At 38.0% G+C, this 17,326-nt stretch overlaps 1 protein-coding gene across 1 annotated transcript in view; it reads left to right on the forward strand.

Moving 5' to 3' along the window:
• The window catches only part of rph3aa (rabphilin 3A homolog (mouse), a), a 27,555-nt gene extending 11,350 nt beyond the window's left edge, over nucleotides 1-16,205 (forward strand). Inside the window, exons 2-16 of the mRNA XM_035667492.1 lie at nucleotides 2,995-3,123; nucleotides 3,257-3,386; nucleotides 3,737-3,820; nucleotides 4,905-5,070; nucleotides 7,389-7,574; nucleotides 7,711-7,923; nucleotides 8,158-8,237; nucleotides 9,069-9,143; nucleotides 9,868-9,977; nucleotides 10,054-10,180; nucleotides 10,658-10,711; nucleotides 12,156-12,307; nucleotides 13,193-13,274; nucleotides 13,387-13,483; nucleotides 15,138-16,205. Coding sequence (XP_035523385.1) covers nucleotides 3,008-3,123; nucleotides 3,257-3,386; nucleotides 3,737-3,820; nucleotides 4,905-5,070; nucleotides 7,389-7,574; nucleotides 7,711-7,923; nucleotides 8,158-8,237; nucleotides 9,069-9,143; nucleotides 9,868-9,977; nucleotides 10,054-10,180; nucleotides 10,658-10,711; nucleotides 12,156-12,307; nucleotides 13,193-13,274; nucleotides 13,387-13,483; nucleotides 15,138-15,271 — 1,806 coding nt within the window. The 5' untranslated portion in view covers nucleotides 2,995-3,007 and the 3' untranslated portion in view covers nucleotides 15,272-16,205. The remainder of the gene's footprint in view (nucleotides 1-2,994; nucleotides 3,124-3,256; nucleotides 3,387-3,736; nucleotides 3,821-4,904; nucleotides 5,071-7,388; nucleotides 7,575-7,710; nucleotides 7,924-8,157; nucleotides 8,238-9,068; nucleotides 9,144-9,867; nucleotides 9,978-10,053; nucleotides 10,181-10,657; nucleotides 10,712-12,155; nucleotides 12,308-13,192; nucleotides 13,275-13,386; nucleotides 13,484-15,137) is intronic.
• Nucleotides 16,206-17,326: the final 1,121 nt, after the last annotated feature.

The following is a 17,326-nucleotide window of genomic DNA, read 5'->3' on the forward strand; positions in this document are numbered from 1 at the left end:
AAAGGTCTTATCTACAGCCAGTGTTTGGTTTGTCTGTTATGGGCTACTGTAGAAACATGGCAGTTCAACATAGTGGACTCCATTGAAGGTGACTTGCAGCGTCTGTAGATAAAAACGGCTAATTTTAAGCTAACAAATACACAGTAATTCCTATATTCAAGTGATTATACACTAATGAAAACATACCTGTAAATATTATGTTCCATTTCTCCCAATAGATCCTCCTAAATGTTACATACTGAACCTTTAAATTGAGACAGTTTTATAATTGGATTGTTTAAAAAAGAGCAGCAAAAATCAAAATAACATTTCTAGCAGCTCTGTAAGCGATGTTGATGTTTAGCAGCTAGAATATTTAGGATGTTTACCATGTTAGTTTAGCATGTTAGTATGCTAAAATTAGCTAATTAGCACTAAACAAAGCTGAGGCTCATTAGTTTTGTAGGTATTTGGTCATAAACCAAACACTTTGATTCGCTCCCTCTGTAGGCTATAATGAAACCATAACTATGAATATTATATTATATTTCTGACGATAGATCCTCCTAAATGTTTCACACTGGACCTCTAAGTGATTACGATTAATTCTGTGGGCAACATGAATGTCTGAAACAAACTTTATGACAATCCATCCATCCTTTCATACAAATGTCGACCTCCTGGTTCACTAATCTGTACAAACATATCTGTCACAACATCTAATAGTTGAGATATTTAAGTCTGGACCAACATTGCCATCTCTGTTGCTTATGTAGCTAAAATGAGTTAAACACACTCAATAAGAAGACACAGAGGATTACAAAGACGTCGTTCTTTTCACTAAGAAGCAGAATATGTTAGAAGTAGCTTTTCATAAGCTGTGGTCAAGCTGTGCCTCATTTCTATGTGCACAGACGCTCTGCAGGACGCAGGTAGATTAAATCTGTAAAAACCATCCCAAGGCAGCAGAGCAGGTTTTTAAGTTCCGTCTGTAGCCTTAAGGGCTGTGGCTCATGATTATGCATGCAACAAATATAGCTACCTTGATCAAATCTTACATAACATTTTTCTTTTTTTGGCAAAATACGTACACAGTGTCTCTAAATACATCAGAAAGAAGGCTGCAGCTTAGTGCGGACAGCAGAATTGTAAATAGGGAAACATTGCAGTGATGTAGCTTTGCTGTAAGAAATATTATCCAGACATGAAACTAAATAATTCAACTGATTAAATTCCCATAATTATCTTTGAATAAATAATACATACAGGTAGTAAATGGAACTATTATTTAAAGTTGTCAGTATGCAGTCATGTGAAAAGGGTTGAATGAACCACTGTCTTATTGATGTTCAGCTCCATTATGTACATTAAAACATAGTCAGTGACCACATGCAGAGTTTTTACTTTATTTTATTGTTTATTTTGTTGTAAGTGTTTAGTTTTAAAGGGATAGTTTCCACCAAAATCACCTGTGCTGCTTTCTATCCATCTAAATTGTTTTTTGTGTGATTTGCTGAGTTTTGGAGATGTCTGCCTTCTCTCCAGTATAATGGAACCAGATGGCCCTCTGCTTGTGGTGCTCAAAGTGCCAAAAAAAATACATTTGAAAAACTCAACAGCAATGTCTCTTTCCAGAAATCACAACCCGGTTACTGAAAATAATCCACAGATCTTGTTGTCAGCAGTTTCATGAAGGAACTATTTTCTCTAATTCACAGAGTAAGATGAAAAAATAGCTGCGAACCTGGCTGCTATGGCTGCCATGTAACGTTACTTAATCCTTGGGGACAAAATATGCAGGTCAAAGAAGCCCTAAAAGGGCTTGTTGTTGGCACTGACAGGTTCAGATTTAGGGGCAGATCCAGACGTTGTAAACATTCAGGGCTTAGTCAAACCTAGGGGCTTTATTTCCAGGAGCTATATGCACTATTTTTCCAAGTCATTTGAGATAATAGCATGTCTAAAAATCTGTAAATCATTTATGAAAAACAAGATATTTGCCCAGGAAAGAAATCATGCTTTGGAGCTTACATCCTATTTTGCATCGAACTGTTTTCCAACTGTTAAACCATAAGTCCTTTATGTGCATTGGACACTTGCTCACTGAGTTGATAGATGATATTTCCCCAGTAATAGAACTTAGAAGGTCCAGTCAGAGAGACTGATAGAAAGTAATTTTAAAAACCTAAAAGATTCAGGGATTTTGAGAAAACATTCAGGGCTCTAGCTATTTTTTAACAAGTGTGTATTACTAAACCTGTATGATTGCTATCATTGTTGGCCTGGCTCAGGTTAAACCCTTTGTCAGAGTCAGATTCATAGTAGGGCAGGTTATGGCGGAAAGGAATGGCAACGAGCGACACCGCTGGGAAAAAATCAGGGTCATGTTTTGGGGCTAATAAATGATGTGGTATTGGATCAGTACACGCATACTTGCCGATATCCGATACTGCATTTTAGGCAGTGTCAGAGGAATTTGTGATACTGGTCTCCCTATCAGAATAACTGTAGTTGGGAAGAAGCACTGTTAAAACTGAAAGTGTGTACTATTCTTCTGTTAGTTTACAACATATTGCTGCATCTTCTTCAATGAAGTAAACAAGTAAAGTAAACAGAACAAACTTGGAATAAATTAGCATAAGTGTAAATTCTACGTTGGATAAACTCAAAGTTTAAAATAGCATAATTCAGTTTTATTGATGTTATTTGCCTTTAACTTATTGAGTAGTTGAATGTTACCTTGTCTGGAGTTTGTGTGTGTGGCCTTATGAAATTGTCTGCTGGCCAGATTCAGAGTCCTCCCATAACCCACTTTCGGTGCTGTTGTGTGTGACACAGTTACTCAGTGTTGCTTTAGGTCCTGAATGTGTCCAGCTGTGCTCCTGTCCTTACATTTTAGTGTCTAGCTCTTCTTACTGATGCACTTTTTGGAGTTACTGGCCTTTTTGTCTGAGCTGCGTTTTCACTTTGCAATGCCACTTACACTCTGTGTGTGTGTGTGTCTTTTGTGGTCAGGTTTAGGTGGACGATGAACATGTCTGGCGGCCCCCCAGGGGAGGAGCTCACGGATGAGGAGAAGGAGATAATCAACAGTGTGCTGGCTCGTGCGGCCATGATGGAGAGCATGGAGCAGGAGAGGATTGAGTGAGATGGAAAGCTATTGTCTCTGTTGCACATAATCCCATCAGTCAACCACACACACATGCTCACTGAGTTGGATGATTTCTGGGTGTAAAACGTGTGCCAAATCTGTGTCTCTGCTCACGTTTATTCTCAGGCGTCTTTCCAGTCGCCTGGATAATATCAAGAAGACAGCGTGTGGTGACGGCCAGTCGCACTGCCTGTTGTGTGGGACGTCTTTTGGACCGCAGGGGGTCACGGCTGTCCTCTGTGTGCAGTGCAAAAAAGTGGGTGGTTATTTGTATTATTTCTGCTTGAACAAGGAAAGAAAACAGACTTTTTCCCCAGTGGACTTCTCTGCATGAACATAATTCCTGTTTATTGTGTTTTCTATAGTGTTGTGTAGATTCCAGGAGAATTCCTATGGCGATAAGCACCCAGTGGACCATATGCTAACATGCTCTGACATACACTGTGTATTGCTTGGTCTCAATAACTAAGTAGAGAGGTTAATGTTCTCTGAACTGGAAAACTATATGTGCTCTATGCACCTGCCATCAAGAACTAAATCTGTGTGAGATTATGCTTCTGTGTGCGTGTGTGTGTGTGTCTTATGTATGTATTTGCCTCTTTGCAGCACATGTGCAGCAAATGTGGGATCTGGAGTAACAGCAGGGCATGTCCTATGTGGCTGTGCAGAATCTGCAGCGAACACCAAGAGGTGAGGAAAGATGAAGAACAGAGTGGGTTTGATAGAATCACAGGGGCCAAATTATCCCATTATGTCATTCTTCTGCCACCAGAACAGGAGCTTTTCTCATGATACGAACCATTTTCTGGCTTTTAGACTCACACAGAATTGCATTTCACTGTCCAGTGACCTGGAAAATTACCTTCCATTGACACCCCCTCAATATCCAAAATGAGTAATAGGTAATCAACATTTATTTAATTAAAAAAAATACAGATAATATTTTGAATAATATAAAAATGGAAGCATGCAGTTACACAATGCTGTTTTGATGATGGCGCTGTGTTTGTTAAAGTTTCTGCCTCAGGGAGCCTAGACTCTTTAAATAAATGCTCCGTCCTGTCAGTCATACACAAAATAACTACTGTAATGCTGCAAATACAAAGTGGTTGTGTGTCTGCTCCATGAAATAAAGGAATGAAAAAACAAGCAGTTTCTTTCCCGGCAAAATCAAACAACTAATGAGTCTGTCTATCAGTCTTTCCCTCAATAAACATACACAGCTACACAAGAAAATGTAACTAACTTTACAACTTTACCTCTTCCTCTTCCTGCCTCCAATTTCAACATCTCACAACTTTTATTTTGAAATTCAAGTCAACACATTTTGGACTCAAGGAAATATGGTCAAAAACAGGAGCTTATTTCTCTTCTTTCTTTCTTTCAATATAGGTTAAACCTCCAAAAACTGTGTTTTTTATGCCACTTTTTGAGGGGCAGCATAAACTACATTGACATTTCACACAAGTGGCCAAAAAATCAATGAATTTAGTTTTACAATGTAGAGAAACATCTTCTCTGTGGTGATTGCTACTTGCTTATTCAATCCCTGCACCCCTCAGGTCTCCTCCTCTTCGCCCAGATTTGGACTTTATCACTACCAGTACCTGCCAAGTTGTCAAACCCAAGCTTTAAAATGCCCCTTCAGAAACCTGCGGCACTAAATCACTCTGCTATATTTTAATGTTGTCTATAAGTCAGACATTTACAGCTGTAGTTCTGCATATAAAGTGAGATGTTTCCATTCTTACTCATTTCATTTGTATTCCTGCAGATACAGAAGCGTTCAGGAGCTTGGTTCTTCAAGGGTCGAGACCAGAAGGCTCTGCCTGACCCGCTCCCTCTGTCCAGACCTCGACAGTCCAGCACCGACAACAGCTCTGCTCCAGCAGGCCACAGTGGACCACAGAAACCTACAACACATCGTCAGCAAGGAAATGGTAGTTTATACATTAAGATTAAGCTTGAGTATGAATGTGCTAACATAATGATACTATACTATACTATAAATATAAGTATAAGTATAAGTATATATGTATAACAAATATTAGCTGATATAGATTCTAATACAACATTTGAATCATATTCAACAGAAATATGCATAAATAAATTAATAGTTGTACAATAATAGTACCGAGTTAAGAATAAAGTATACTATAATATACTATATATATGTATATCTTTATTTAAACTTAATAAAATCATTGAGGGCTGGCCCTCATTTACAATAATGTTGAGTAACAACACAAATTATTATAAATATGCAAACTATTAAAAAACTAAAATCAAGACATAACTAATTAAAACACCAATAAAAGATACAAGATAAAAGTAAATAATAAATTAAAACAACTATAAAAACAGTCCATACAAGAGAAAACAATTCAAGTAAAACAAGTGCAAACAGAGGCTGAAACATTTTTAATGATGGATTTAAATTCACCAACGGATGCACGAGTATTTAAGGAATTCCATGTAGCAGAAGCATAAAAACTAAAAGCAGATCTTCCAAACTTTTCCGATAAGAAAGAGTTGTATTTAAAGTATTTTTTTGTAAGTATGCTAATAAGCAATACTACTTAACTTACTTTGTAAGTAAATGTATCCTTCCTAAGTTCATTACAAAACAATAATAGTACATTTGGTACATTATTTAAATGTATGCTCTGATCAGTTTTAATAAAAGTAAAGTAGTAAAGTGTATATTCATATAATATATCAATGGATTGATGTAAGGAACATATCTTTTCAATACTTTATAAAGCATTAGTATACTCATATAAGTGTATTTTAATACTAGCTGCCAGTACTACTCCAATAGTTAGTCTATTCTTACTTTTTATTATACTTAAGTACAATAAAAAACAATATATAATGGAATATTTAGTAGTAATTAGAGTAGTTGTAGTAGTAATAGTAGTAGTAGTACACAGAGCTGAAAATAGACATCCAAATAGCAGATGATGGTTTTGGTGTTTCATAAGAACACAATCAGTGACACAGTCGCCACAGGACACAGACGTCTGATGTTATTACAGAATGGATTACACAAAACACAAAGTGCCATCGTCTGTTAGCTGCTGATACCGAGCTGGCTGCTGTAAACGCTGCTGTCACTTTTGGCCTTTATTTCGAAATTTGAAAATCATGTTCAAATGCTGGTTTTACATAATAAATATACAGTAGTGCCAACATCCATCCTGTCGTTCAGTGATACGGAGAAAAAATCATCTGTGCTTTTGTCTCTTTCCACTTTCTGCTCCGGCTTTATACCTGCTGCAGTCGAGCTGCTATTACTTCACATTTTCACACACAAAGTTTACAAAGACTCTTTGTTAGTCAGTAGTTAATGTAGGATATATTTTTTAAATTCCTCTACTTATCTGCAAGATTTTGCATGAGCTGGAATGCAAATAGAAAACACAAAAATACTCTAATGTGTTTGTTTACAAAAGTTTCAGGACTGGACCAGTGGTGGATGAAGTGTTCAGATCTTTTACTTTAGTTAAAGTAGCAATACTTAAAGAGTAAAATTACTCCTCCACGAGTTAAAAATATTAAATAAGTAGAACTATTAGCAGCAAAATGTATTTAAAAGATTAAAAATAAAAGTACTGATTATGCAAAAGAATGATCGATGTCAGTGCGATCGGATACATTACTGTGTAAGCACCTTTTTTGTTCAACTAATTTTAACTACTTTTTATGCTGTTTGGTAGTTTAGTCTATAAGAATGAATCTATTAATTATATATAATGCATCATATCTTATAAACTGAGCATGTAAGGCCAAAGCTTCACAGGGGGGTTCCAAGGCCTTCTTGATTTTAAGGGGTGTAAGAAAACTTAAAAACGATGAACAGGAGGCCTATATCTCAGCATTTTGTTTATTTCTGTGAAGAAATCTAAATGAAATTGTTACTTTTAAAGTTTATGTTTCTATTTAAGATCTTCGATAAACTTTGATAAACAGCCTTGTCCTGCGTTAGAAAACAACCAAAGAGTTATAATAGAACAATGAGAAGAAATCACTAAAGCTCTGGTTTAACAGTATTGTGCAGTTTTGGTGTTCACTGTTCATTGTACAGTTTATCAATTGTTCTCTACAGTTTTTCAAATTTTCGCTTTAGGTTACAAAAGCGTTGATATTTGACAATCTGGGAATAGGACTCAGCTATGTTGCTGGGAGTAGAGCTAAGAGCTATAGCACCAATAGTAGCTGTTTTGGTGGCAGTGATATTTTTATTTTGTCTCCTCAGAGCTCAGAGCCGAGGCACAGCAGCAGCAGTCCTGTGGATCAGAACAATGGGAGCAGACAGCAAGAACAACAGCCGACAGCTATAATGAGAGTCAGTCCCCTCCGGCAGCTGTAATGAAGACTGAGAGACACATGTTAGCCTCCAAGCCACCTCGGGCAAACGCACAGCAGGCCGCCCCCACCTCAGGTAAAGTAGTGCTGCTCCTTCCAAGAATAAGCCCAACGCCACAGGGCGGCTTTCAAACGGTTTAACATCAACAACAGTGTATAAAAATATCCTTCAGACAGTATTAATTGCTGATTTTGAATTGTAACGTTGCTAGCTCCTGCTGCAGATGTGGCGCGGTCAGTGAGGGAAGAGACAGTGTCTCCTCCAGCCGTGGAGGAAAAAAGACAACCTGTTGTCACCAATTCACATGTTCCTGCAACCAGAAATATTCCACCTGTTAAGGTACCAGTCAGCAACCCTGCTCCCACACGACCCCCACCGGATCGAACAGAGGACGAGGACAACGACTATGACTCAGATGATGCCAGTAAGACTGATTAGTCCTCTAAAACCAATCCTGGTTTATAGAACCAGATGTTGAATAATATGAATTCCTACAGCTGTAAAAAAAAATTAATTCCAAGTGGAGCGATGAAGAACAACAAATCAATATTTATCTGTTTTAGAGGGAAATTGGTTTCTCTAACAGGAGTCATATAAAAGTTCAGATTCCATTTGTCTCTCAGACGTCTAATGTGTCCCTGTGTTTTTATCCTCGCAGCCACTCTGGGATCTCTGGAGTTCAGTCTCCTTTACGAACAGGAGAACCATGCCCTACACTGTTGTATCGTTAAAGCGAAGGTAAACACGCATGTACACGCAGGAGACGAGAAGAGACACAATGAGACAAGACCATATAAGATAGGACAAGACAAATTAAGAGAGGATAAAACAAGGCGGCACGAGACAGGTTTAGAGAATATGTGACGAGACGAGACAAGATGAGATGGGACAGGATAGGACAAGACATGATGGGACAAGACATGATAGGACAAGACAGGACAAGAAAAGACCAAATGAGATATGACAAGACAAGACAAATTAAACTAAGACTAAAACGAGGCAAGATGGCACAAGATGGGACAAGACGAGACAAGAAAAGACATGAAAAGACAAGACAAGACAAGAAAAGAATGGACAAGACAAGATGAAAAAAGACAAGACACAACAAGACCGGACAGGACAAAACAAGAAAAGACAAAACAGGCCAAGAGATAACAAGACCAGACCAGACAAGTCAAGAAAGAGAAGATGTGACAAGACGAGATGAAACAAGACAAGACGAGACAGGATGAGACCAGATGAGCTGAGATGGGACAAGACAAGACAAGACCAAATAAGATAGGACAAGACAAAGCAAGATGGCACAAGACAAGAAAAGACAAGAAAAGACAAGAAAAGACAGGACAAGACGGTACTAGATGGGACCAGACCTGACTAGACCAGACAAGTCAAGATGAGATGAGATGAGATGAGACAAGAAAAGACCAGAGGAGACATGACTTATCCAAAAGCAATCAATGACTCCAACAATAAAATATGTTAGAACAACATTTAGTGTGTGCAAATATTTCAGGAAACATATAAAAACATCATCTCATCCTGATTCTGACTGTTATTTTTCTGTCTCAGGGTTTAAAGCCAATGGACTCAAATGGACTTGCTGACCCGTATGTTAAGCTGCACCTCTTACCCGGAGCCAGTAAGGTACAATCACGTTAACTAACTGCACAGCTCTGATTTAGTTGTCTTGTTACCTTTTTAAAGTTGTATTAATCAGGATTCACTTGAACCCTTTGGGCCAGAACTCTACAACGTATCCCACATATCGGTAGGAAGTGGAGACACGTCATCGATCTTTATATACAGTGTATGGCTCATTATTACAAGCAGCTTTTTCCACATTCAGCAAAGTAATTTAACCTCTTGCTCGTATTAAAAATATTGATTATTGCAGTTTTAAATAAATCTCCCTGCGAGCTGAGCTGAACACAAACACCACCGACCCGGTTGGTGCTCTCTAGCTAACAGCTAATATACAGTTTAAACATTAGCCGTTTGGTCCATCAGTCAAATGACATAACTCGCTGTCCGAACACACCTTAATAGCTGTATGGAGCCTTCAGCTGACGCAATGTTGTGTTTAATGATTTTATAACAACACGCAGCTTGTGAAGAAGGTGAAGGAGTGCATTTATTCAATTTGGAACGTTCTCAAATTACACGATCTAGCAATAACCCATTAACTAATGCTCATGGCATCAGATATATGAGCCGACACTGTTGGTGTGTGATTTACGACTCGTCGTTATTCTCTTGAGCGTCTTACTCTGTGAAATAGAGCAATTTGCCTGATGTTTTTATGAGCACCGGTCCCTCAGTTATTTCAACATAGCTTCGAATTAACATTGTTGTGTTACTGTTCCTTCAGTCTAACAAGCTCCGCACCAAGACACTTAAAAACACTCTGAATCCAGTGTGGAATGAGACTCTGGTATACCACGGTATCACTGATGACGAAATGTCACGCAAAACTCTCCGGTAAGACCTACCTGTCCTCCTACATCGTTCCCTTCAAATTTCATTACGTAATGTCATGTTTCGTGTCTGTCTGTAGGCTTTCAGTGAGTGACGAGGACAAGTTTGGACACAATGAATTCATAGGAGAGACTCGAGTTGCCCTGAAGAAACTGAAGTTTGACCAGAAGAAGAACTTCAGTGTTTGTTTAGAGCGAGTGATCCCGGTGAGCCTGAGAACGGCACCGACATTTCGTATTGTTAAAGATGTGATGTGGCACTTGATCCAAACCACTATGATCTAGTTAGGAACTACTTTCCCAAGATGTACTGAAGTGTAGCTGGAAAGAGATTTTTCTGTTTAAATGCAATTTGCAAAATGCTGTTTTTTTTATTTAAAAAGATTTTTACTAGTAGTAAAGTGGTATTAACTTAGTTTATTACAGTTACAGAAACATTCCTGATTAATCACTTTTTACTAGGTTTTTTGTTTTCACAGTACAAATAAAAATAACAGAAATGAAAGTCATTCTTACTTAAAATTACTATGTTTTTTTTACTTACAAAATGTAGTTAGTTTTCCTTGATGTAATCGGTTTTAACAATTTTTTGAGTTATATGAACTTTTACAGTGTACCGTACAAATATGAAGCATTTTTATTATGATAGTGATAATGGTTATTATTGGTTTACTCTCTTTATAGGTGAAGAAGGCTGTAGGAGGTCCAGCCCGTGGCATGGCTCTCTATGAGGATGACGTAAGACCCTCACATGGATTTCAAACTACTGTGTATCGGATATTGTAGCACTTTAATGATTCAAAGAAATCAGCTTAGATTAAAAAAGTTCAAAGGGAGAAAAGCAGAACATATGTTACTTATTTAAAGACCAAACCCCACAATGAATTGATGCTGTATATCCAAAACCTCATATATCTAATTTCTCTGCGCCATACACATATAGATCCAATACTGAACTTCATAAGCAGATCGGATATCTACCGGACATGATCGACTCACATTACATTTCTTTATAAATATCATTTAAATATTCACTGGTTCCGCTATCAGTTACATTCATTTAGCCAGTCATGAACTTATTCTGGTAGTGTCACAGCAATAAATTTAGACCCACTCAGTGATTTGTATAGATTTTTAAATATGGGTTGAGTTGACGTATGAGGAGAGGAAACGTCAGATTGGTGTATTTCTACATAGAGCTCCACTGTTCAAAAACTATGAATTCAAGAGCTATGTTATTTCATTACAATGAACATACAAACTGTAGTTTATTTTGGATTAATCCCACAAACACCGTCCTGCTGCCACAAATACTCACTAGAGCACCAAATGTGGATTAATCCGCTGCTGAAAATAGTCCCTAAGAAATGCACTTTTTACTCCTGTTGTAACGTTTGATTTAAACTACGGTGGCCTGCTGTTTGAGCAGATTACTGAGCTATTTGTTCAGTTTATTGTTTTCATGATAAACAAAACATTTGGATCCATTATAACCACAATACGCAAGTACGTCCATAACACTGACAAAATCCCCCCCAAAAACCATAAGAAATAAAATAAAAATAGTAATAAACCAAACAATTCATGTACATAGAATAAAAATGTAACTGTTGTAATTGTTAACCAGCATACTAACAAAGTATCACCCTCAGTTATTTACATTTTATGTAATAGTAAACCGGTTTTATGAGCTGGAAAAGCTATTAAACGCTTAATATATAAGAGTTGTACTGCCCCCATTTCATTTACTCCTCCACCTTGTCAAGCAGATTAGTATACTCGTGACCCACTTCTTTAAAATGAACGTGTTCCGTAGGAAACAATACCCACTGACTATTTAGAGATGGACAAAACACATAGGTGGTTTTGGTTTAACATTAATGTGAGATAAGATAAGATATTATTGATCCCCAGTACGAGTAAGTCAAATTTGCCACAGCAGCAAAAGAAAATAAAGCAGGTTAATAGTTCAGTCTCATGTATTGCATAATGTAGATAATTTTGTACTTAAGCACATACATTATCCTCCATCAGTATAATAATCACTGGATAATCCCTCCAGATATGTGCAAAGAGTAAAGGAGCATTAGGATCAGTGAAATGAGATACTATTGGTCTGTACGTGCATGTGTGGTATCCTTTATGTGTGTGTGTGTGTGGGTGTGTGTGTGTGTGTGTGCAGCTGAATGAAGGTGAGGATTCAGAGGAGAGGGGTCGTATCCTGGTGTCACTGACGTACAACAGTCAGCAGAGTCGTCTGATGGTGGGCGTGGTCCGCTGTGCTCACCTGGCTGCCATGGACTCCAACGGATACTCAGACCCATTCGTCAAAGTGTATGTCAGCTCGACCCTCCTCTTCCTCATCTGTACAGATCAGCTCTCATGAAGTCTGACATTTCTGGGAAATACGTTTATTCGCTTTCTTCTGAGAGTTTCATGTGAAGATCGATAATGTCTGTGCCGAGTGTTAACCTATCGTGACGTCACTCATTGGTTTGTGGAGTACCGTTTTGAAGCCTCGAGTGTGGTCGTCGCATACTGTGAGTTATATAGCAGGAAACAATGGCTGCTTGCCTGGTCACACAGGATCTGGTATTCCAGGTAAACAGAGGAGATAAATAGTCAACACAGTAACAGAATCTGGATCCATATCTGATCAGCACTGCCTAGTTTGACAGATTGATCTGAGTTTGGTGCGTTGAGCTGGACAGACTCACTAAGAATTAACCCTCATAACCATAAGAATCAATCACAAGGTAGCCCCGCCCTAAAGCATACCCTACTTTATGGTCTATTTTACTCTAAATGGGCAACATTTACTAAATGAACATCCATTGTGTACTAGAGGAAGGACTGAAATTAGAGACTGGACAAGAAACTCATACAGGAAACAGTTTACTGAGCTCATAAATCAAGGGAGAAGTCGGCTTATTTCTCCATTAAACTTAATACTATCAGACTTCTTTTTTTGCCCCCTGCTGGCCATTAGAAAGAATGCAGTTTTAACACACTTCCACGCTGGCTTCACTTCACAGACTCTGTCCATTAATTATATACTTTCAGTGGTCTGTACTGTAAATACATAGCTAGGCTAAATGGACTTGCTATCGATCTCTCAGCAAGAAAGTGAATAAGTTTCCCAAAATTTTGAACCATTTATTTAAACTGTAAAAGTTTTAATGAAATAACAACAATCTTACACATGTTTTTGTGCCGTAGATGTCTGAAACCAGATATGGGGAAGAAAGCTAAAAACAAGACACAGATCAAAAAGAAGACGCTCAATCCAGAGTTTAACGAGGTCAGTTCTTTCTAAACCGCTGTTTTCTGTTTGGACATACTGAACTTTACCGTCACCCACTTCTCAGTCATAGATTATGTAATAAATTAACTGTAACTTCACTGTGTTTCAGGAATTCGGTTATGAAATAAAACATGGTGAGCTAGCCAAGAAAACCCTTGACATCTCAGTCTGGGATTATGACATGGGAAAATCCAACGATTTCATTGGTAGGTGTGGATCTTGTCTTGCAATCGCGTTTCCTCATCCAACAACTACTAAATAGACTGCCATAAAGTTTTGTACAAATATCGATGTTTCCCAGAAGACGAATCCTAATGGATTTTGGTGGTCTCGTAATTTTTCCTCTAGTGCCACCAGCAGACAATGTAGGCCAAATGATTTTTAGTGCCACCACGAAGGTTCAAAATTGTGCTTTTGAGTGAATTGTCTCTGATGGATGGATTGCCATGAAATCTGGTTCAGACGTTGGTGTCACCCTGAGAATGAATTATAATAACTATGGTGATCCTTTTCATAATACCACCACCATAGTTCCAGTTTCTCTAATATGTAGCAGAATTAACACACAGCTGAGGCTGATGGGATTGACATAGTTTATGACACTGACATACATAAAGATGGACTTTTTGTTTCCACTTCCTCCCACGATACAAAAGTGAAGCCAAAATATCCCAGATAAGGCTGCAGCCATCTTGCTCTCTGCAGTAGTGATCAGGGTTGGGCTCAGATGTCGATCATGACGTGAAACCCCCTTGTTATATCTTTAAATAACTAATTAAAACCAAACTCATCAGAAAAAAGAACACTTGAACAAACATCAGTGTGATAAGAATTACCTCAAATGACAGAAACCATCTTTAAGAAAAATATATTTGATGTGTATTTTTACATTTTAGTGTCCTGTCTGTTAACATGGAGGCAGCAGGCTTTATGACCTATACTGAAGTCAGCCACCAGGGGACGATCGATGTGTTTTGGCTTCACTTTCGGAGAGCTGTCATGGCGTCTATCTTTATCTTTTGTCAGTGGTTTATGACTGAATACTTAATAAAGGACTAATGACATTCCAGTCAGCCTCACGCTAACATGCTAAACTAAGATAGTTAACATATCTGTTAATTAAACCTGCTTACATCAGCATATTAGCCGGGATGGCAATGTTGTTCTGTTGGTTAGTTTACCACTTTAATCAAAACAAACATATTTCATTCTTATTTCCCCTTGAGGTTATTAAAGTATATCTGATATTATCTTATCTTAAAGGTCCAGTGTGTAGGATCTATTAGCAGCAATAATATATATATATATATATAGTAAATTATATATATATATATTATATGTTTCATTAGTTTATAATCACCTGAAATAGAATCATTTGTGTTTTTGTATAACTTTAGAATGAGACGTTTTTATCTAGACGCCTTCTATGCAGAACCGCCATTGTTTCTATGGAGTATCTCCTTCGTTGTTGTGAAGAGAGGCCGAGGTGAAGCAGAGGGAGTTGTAATCTTTAACTACACTGCTAGATGCCACTAAATGTTACTGGTCGTTAAACAATTAAATACATCACTATTAAATTTCATACACACATTTATTTAAATTGTAATAACTATGGTGATCCACTGTCCTCACATTTAGTGTAGAATAGAAGAATATTGAATGCTAACACGCTAGTCTAAGATGGTGAACATGGTAAACACTGTATTTAATAAACAACATATTAGCATTGTGAGCATGTTAGCATGTTGTGATAACATGTTTTTCACTCAAAACACAACTGTGGCTAAATACAGCCTCACAGAGCTGCTTGCATGTACGTCGACGCTCAGTTTTAACACTTTCTTTTCTCTCTGCCTCCAGGAGGATGTCAGTTGGGCATCCAGGCTAAAGGAGAGTGTCTGAAGCACTGGTACGAATGCCTCAAGAACAAAGACAAGAAGATCGAGCGCTGGCATGTCCTGTTAAACGACAACACTGTCCAGTTTGAGGATTAAAAACGTCTACTGCTCGTCTATTTTCTTTCTCCATCTTTCTCCCTGTAGAATATTGTCTTCCAGTGAGCACAGGTAGACGAATATTATCCTCTTGCTTTGTGGTTTGTCCCAAAGTGCAATGTGCAAGCTACGTTTCCAACAGTTTTCAGGTGACCAACATGGATGTTGACCTTGGCGCTTTGTAATAAAGAGTGACTACTACACAAAACCATAAAGCTCTCATTTAGCCCTTTTCACCGCTATCATATCGTAAACTACATCGTATGATACATAAACAGCAAGCGGTAATGATTGAATAGAGTAATTATCATATTTTATGGAGAAGATAAAGCCCTTGTTATCATCATCATTAAGACAGTATGTTGTGACAAAGTGTGCCTCCACGCTCAGACCCAACAGAGGGAATTCCCAGTTTTCTGTCTCCGACCTCTTTTCCCACGTGTTGATCTGTGCTCCTGTCGTATGAGATCATGTAACATGCCATCAGCTGATCTACGTGACCACGTTTGTTTGACTGTTGCAACACCAAAACATTAATTTCACTCGTGTTCTTGTGCATAATTACTGTGCATCATGAATATGTTAAATAGTCAGTGGGACACTTGCAGATGTTTGGTTACTAAAATGACGTGAATGCTCTTTTTGTTGTTGATGTGAAATGCATTTTGCTTTTTGATACAGATAACATGTTGGTCTCTTTATCGCCACTGTCACTACGTCACCTTCAGCTGTGCATGTGCGAGCTCTCTGTCGGTCCTCTGGAGAAGGCCCCAAAATGCTTCTGCATGACGTTTTATTATGAAGAACAAATTCTATTATGCAAACCGTTCCAGAAAGAGAGATATATCAGATCTGCACAAGTGTTTTCAGCTAAATAACATTTTGCTCTCTGTATCCATATTGATGCATGTCTGAACCCATGTTGTAGCATACACGTGGCTAATAAATAAACAAATCATGGCACTTCCTTTGCTCCTCTTCCTGATTGATATGTGCTGTGACATGGCATAAACTTTGTCTCAATCAGGTGAGGTTCGAACCAATCAGCGTAGACAGACACGCAGCGGAGATTTTTGTGAACTTTGACTTCTCCTGATAATACTTGCCTTCCGTCCAAGTAGGTAAAAGTTTATGGACTTGTTACACTCTGAAAAGTTTGTTCTTGAATTAAGCTAAGACATAGGCTTTTCTCATCCGTAGTGAGGTCCCATCTGAGGTAAATCAAAAGATATGACCTGACAGGAACCCAAATATTTGCATTTGATAGAGAGGGCCGATCAATACAGCCGGTCTGACTCAACCCCAAGACCTCCAGCCAGCAGAACAGACATAACAAACATGTAAATGTCAGTAGCTTAGAGATCTGGCTGTAAAACTCATATCTGCACCTAATTTGGTCAAAGGAAAGGTGAGAAATATAATGGAAATCAATACTTTACTGACCTTACTATCTGCATGAAGTTTAATGAACAGTGCTTAATTTCCTTCACAGATTCTTGGAGGTAAAGTGATATTAACTGATCAGAAGCAGGTGGTTGGCCTACATTTTAAAATAAAAACATGTGTAGGTTTCTTTTGCTCAAAATAATGTTCATTTGTTTTGTTTTTTTCCTTGTTAATTTCTGGATAATTCCACTACTTCAAAGGGAAAAGTTTGTCTTTGGTTGAACTGTTCACAACTCATATCCTCACTAAGGCCGTAACCTGTGGTTAGGGGTCACAAGTAGACAAGTGTTTAATTTTAAGTGAGCCAGAACAGATGGGAAGCACTGATTTAAGATGCATGATCTTAGTACTCAACCAACTTAGCATTATACTCACAAAGGACGTTAAAAAATAAAATAAAAATCTAAATCAGTGCAGCAGAAGCAGCGATATCATCTTTTTAATTGCCCACAGTCTTGGTGCCTTCATTACCCACAATGCAACTCAGACAGCTTGGTCAGTAAGTTCACTTAGCATCACACCCCCAGATTCTTTTCATTTTCAAAAATGTTTTTATTTGCATGAAAAACAACTGAAACAGTTATCGTTAAAATACTTAAAGTTCCCCCT

This window comes from Morone saxatilis, unplaced genomic scaffold, assembly GCF_004916995.1.
Source record: "Morone saxatilis isolate NCDOM2014 unplaced genomic scaffold, NCSU_SB_2.0 Contig21, whole genome shotgun sequence".
Taxonomy (NCBI): Eukaryota; Metazoa; Chordata; class Actinopteri; family Moronidae; genus Morone; species Morone saxatilis.